Here is a 4855-nt window from a genome sequence, read left to right on the forward strand (position 1 = left end):
AATAATTTACTTAGTTTTGTAGTATTATGTGAAAATTATAGAATATTCACCATACATTTTTAAAAAAGTTATGAATTATTTTTAAATTTTTCTTAATGAATCAAACATAGATACCATAATGTTTATTTTGTTCTTTGGATTATGGTACATGAATAAAGTTTTCATTGAATTTGTTTCAAATTGTATGACATGACTTAACTATAATTAAATATGTAACTATAACATTTGCCTGTCAAGTTGTTGAAATATTTGAAAAATGATCAAAAGCTGCATCCGTGAAAAAGGAAATATTTTCAACATAACTATTAATTATAAATTTTATATTCTTATTATACAACAAAAACTATTGTGGTAATTTATAAAATAAAGAAAACATTTATTTTTATTCTATAATATTGTGTATTGATTTAAAAAGACAAGCCAATACACAAACAATATCTAAATATTCTAGCATAAAAATAGTTTAACATAATAACATAACAACAGTTTTGGTTAATTGGATATTCTATATAGGTATTAAATTTTGTGCGTAAGCAAAACAAAAAATATATTCTGTAGTGTCGGTTTATGTTATAAGCGCTATGTGGTTTATTGCGATAAAGATGTTTTTATCTAAAATTATAATTAATATTAAATTATTTATTATAATTAGTAATAAGTTTTTGGAATGAAGTGTATAATTTTAAATAAAAATTTGTTCAAACTTAAAGAATTAATACTTAATGTTAAGACAAGAATATATTCATAGTTGATAGTAAACAATAATTAACAGTACTAATATAAATGTAAAATTAAAACTTAAAAGAACTATAAGATCAACAAAATGAGAAAGATTTAAGTAAATTTAAATCATCAAATTAACTATAAAAAGATACCACATTATAGTATATGATGTAATATAATATAATAGAACACAAGGAAATAATATATTTTAAAAACAATTTAATTACCTATAAATATATTCTAGGCACTAACCATAGGTTTTAATAATCTAAATATCTATAAACAAAGCTGTACCTGTAGTTCACCCCTCTTATGAAATTTAAAGAATTTTTTGTTTTTTATAGCAAGGAATACATAATATAATAAAACATCATGACCTATTTATAAAAATACCTACCAAATTTGTATTTTAAGTACAACCTTGTTTATAAGTTATAAATATATAATACTTGAAGGAATGAAAATATCATTAATGATACTTATGAATATCCGACACTACAGTTCTAATGTTTTAAAGTTACACACACTTTTAAAATACAAATTGCTTAAAAAATGTGAAAGTAAGTTTTTGGGTTAATATGACATGCGAGTAACATGTTTTAAATCTTCAATGTCAACCAACATTGAATCCTTTGCCATATGTAGTTCATCTCTCTCTAGTAATAAATTCACAAGGCTTTCGTTTAAGTCTGAAAAAAAAAAATTAAACATATATTTTCTTAGATAAATAACTAGTTGACATATACTATACATAAATTAGTTAACAGACTACAGTATACAAGTACATACTGTATATTATACTCACATTCAATGTAAGAATGCAGATCGTTAACAATAACTTGTAGTTGTGCCAAGTTTAAACGCATTAAGAAATGTCTACTAACACGTCTTCTATCATTATCTAACTTCACTCCAACCTAAAAAAATATATACTTGATAATAGACTAAAATATTATAATAAACATTAAAAATGAAAATATAATAATATATTAACAAAACAAAAATAATTAATTTCAAAAATATGTAATAAAGTTTTGTAACATGTATTGAGTGTCCGGCATTAGTGAAAATTAAGAAAACATAATAAAACACATACATTTTTTTATTGTAATTATTATATTCAATAATAATTTAAGTGTGAGAAATAACACCTGGCATATCATCAGAAATTCTTTCAATCTTTCCCTTTAATTCCAGAATCCTTTAAGGTTTGTTTATATACATTTTTGGTTTCAGAAATCCCCATAAAAAGAAATTACAGGACTTAAGATCTGACAGGCCATTTCTAGTTGCCACACAATGATATGAGTCACACGTAAATTTTTTGTAAAATACATTGTTATAGGCAATTTTTTGTAAAAAGTTTTGACAAGTTGTTACATCCTATCGGAACAACAATTTGTTTAACATCCATACCTTCCAAAATAGCCCAAAGCCATTCAAAAAACATGCTCTGTAACGACCACCGTTCATAGTGATCAAAACTCCCTAGTCTTTTTTAGGAAAAACTACCATATGACTGCATACTTCAATGCCATGCCTCAGTATGTGGCCATATACCAAGTGTTATTTTTTATATTTAAATCAAAGATGATAATAGATAAAATTACAGTAGAAAAAATGTATAATTCTGTACTATATATACGTCTTGTATATTCTGTATATATTATATAAAATAAGAGTTACAATACTAAAAACTATCTTTAGAAAAATATATAAACCCATACCAAAATATTTCACAATTAAATTAGTTTAATATATATAATTATACTTTTAAAATCATATATAATATTAATAAAGAAATAATCGATATTCTGATTATAAAGTTATACAATAAAATAATAACTTACTTTTGAAAGACTTTCTTTAATTACAGCTGAAATTACACAATTGCGCTGATCTGAAATCATATGTGCTCGTGCTCGATTTTTTGCCAAATTCAGTCCTTGTTTGAGTTCAGCCTGAAAATTATTTTGTTACACAAATATTTTTATAAAAATTGTTGCATCCTTAGTCGAATGCGATGATTTATGATTGATAATCGATTATTATACATACAGCAGATTTTATCTTCTCATCTTCAGCTGAGATGTCACAATTATTAATTGGTAATTCTGTGTCTGAAGATTGTTCGTTCATAAAGCATAGCTGTAGATTAGACCCTATAAAATAAAATATTATAATATTATATCTATAGATAAAATTTAGTAATTAGCAATAATTTAGTATAGATTTGTTTTAATATACATCAGTCATCAACAATAGAGTAGACGCTATATGGGTACACAAATAAATAAGAGAACATAACATAAGTTATATAGGTAAAACACAGTAATATCCATATAGTAACCATAATATTATTTTAAATTGTTTTTAATGATTAGTTAACTGACCCAATCTTTGTTTGCGTACAGTTAGAAATTAAAAAAAAATATTTCAAAGTAATATTTATGATAGTAGTACATAATTATTCAAATTTTTGAATTATTATTATAGTTAAATACATAACAAAGAACATAAACTTTAAAATTTAAGTACCTTATTGTTTAATGCAAAATTTTACTCACCGTTTTGTAATCTAGATTCTAAACTTGATTTTTTTGTCGACTTTCTCGTGTTATGATAACCTTCTACTAAGCGCTTACGAATTTCTTCACGGTCATTTTTTTTCTAAAACAAATAGAAATTTTTATATTGTATAAGTATACATTAATAAAAAGTTGAAAACAAATATATTTTAAGCGCATGTTTAAACTAATTTAATCCGATTCTCATATTATTGTTATTTTATGTTATTAAAAATTGTATTTTTATTTTTAAGGTTTTAGGATATCTATAAAAATAACCAAATTTCTGGCACATATACCTAGCTAATATCAGTTACAAAACGTTTACTTTGATTTATGTATTTTTCATAATTTCTTCAATACTAAAAGTTGAAAAAATATAATGCTGCATATTTTTCACAACAATATGATCAATAGCAGTAACATTCACACTTGTAATGAGAAAAAAAAGTGTATATTTTAATTAAAACGCTTTACCAGGTTATATGTTTTTGTGTCTAAGGAATTCATGTAATTGCTGTTGACTACCTCGAGCTCATTAACCATAGACATGTCAGTGAACTTGTGTATAAAATCGTTGTCGTCGTAATGGCTAGCGGGATTCTGATATATGAAACAACCTTTTTCTAACTCTAGACACTTGTTGTTCGGATAAGCGGCAGTCTTGTTGTTCTGGCCGATCAGCATGCGTTTGTGGGTCTGTGTGTCCTGATACTCGTTGTCGTACAGCAGTGACTCCCTCAGAGCGATACCGTTGAAATAAATGTTCTCTTTGATGTAACGACTGTTCGCTCCGCTGGACTTGCCATAGTATCTGGGTCGCAATTTTTCTTTGAACGTTGCGACTAGTGACGAATGATCCGACATGGTACAGTGGATTAAATACGCTATTCGATCGTCCGGCGCCTTATGGATACGTCCCGTTACTTTTGAACGGGACACATTCAAAAGTCGTCCAGTACCACCAGTGCACCGCTGACGGCGTTCGTCTTAATGATTTTTGTTTGGCGGACTTCGGTCAACGGGTCGGCGACGGCGTAGACTCTGCCCAATAATAATCCCTATCGCCTTATCAGTTATCAATAAATATTTTTTACTTCTTCTTCTTGAATCAATTTCGGCTTGGAGGTAAACAAACCCAAATTTATATACCAATTACCCGGCGGCGTGTCCAAATACTATTATTTAATACGGAAAAATTATATTTTTTACGCAGTGCCGCGACGGTATCTTGTGACGTGTGCATAGTATTGTGTCACGAATTTGAGTATGGTTATCTATATTAATTTTTCGTAGCGTAGGTATTAAATTTCCCAAAAATCGTGAGCACGCACCAATACATATTAGGCTAGTCGCATACTTACACTCATGCAAGATGCATACATGTATATACGACGCAATAGAGAATATCGATTTTGGGGTGTTTAATAATTGCGTGCCGAATTGTGGCGGACGTGCGTTTTCGTTTACACACCCGCGACTCGCGAGGGGGCGGCTTCTGTGACCTTTAGTGATATAAAATAGTATTTCGCTGATTTTTCGAAAGTAAAATTGTGATGAAAAAT

The 4855-nt window shown here is 27.6% G+C and overlaps 1 protein-coding gene across 1 annotated transcript; it reads right to left on the reverse strand.

Moving 5' to 3' along the window:
- Nucleotides 1-355: 355 nt before the first annotated feature.
- LOC132926432 (schwannomin-interacting protein 1) lies at nucleotides 356-4639 on the reverse strand. Its single transcript, XM_060990787.1, has 6 exons — nucleotides 3768-4639; nucleotides 3291-3393; nucleotides 2782-2885; nucleotides 2574-2684; nucleotides 1529-1640; nucleotides 356-1412 (listed from the first exon to the last, which is right to left on the reverse strand). Exons 1-6 carry the CDS (start codon nucleotides 4155-4157, stop codon nucleotides 1297-1299), a joined length of 936 nt encoding a protein of 311 aa, XP_060846770.1. The 5' UTR covers nucleotides 4158-4639; the 3' UTR covers nucleotides 356-1296.
- Between the last annotated feature and the right edge of the window lie 216 nt (nucleotides 4640-4855).

The sequence above is a fragment of the Rhopalosiphum padi genome, chromosome 3 (assembly GCF_020882245.1).
Source record: "Rhopalosiphum padi isolate XX-2018 chromosome 3, ASM2088224v1, whole genome shotgun sequence".
NCBI lineage: Eukaryota > Metazoa > Arthropoda > Insecta > Hemiptera > Aphididae > Rhopalosiphum > Rhopalosiphum padi.

What these genes read in the sequence shown, in the direction of transcription:
- LOC132926432 (XM_060990787.1), bottom strand. Translation starts at nt 4,157, where the DNA reads ATGTCGGATCATTCGTCACTAGTCGCAACGTTCAAAGAAAAATTGCGA. An exon ending in ATGAGAAGATAAAATCTGCT is followed by an intron (nt 2,685 to 2,781) that starts GTATGTATAATA and finishes AATAATTTTCAG; the next exon opens with GCTGAACTCAAACAAGGACT. An exon ending in TTAAAGAAAGTCTTTCAAAA is followed by an intron (nt 1,641 to 2,573) that starts GTAAGTTATTAT and finishes ATATTTTTTTAG; the next exon opens with GTTGGAGTGAAGTTAGATAA.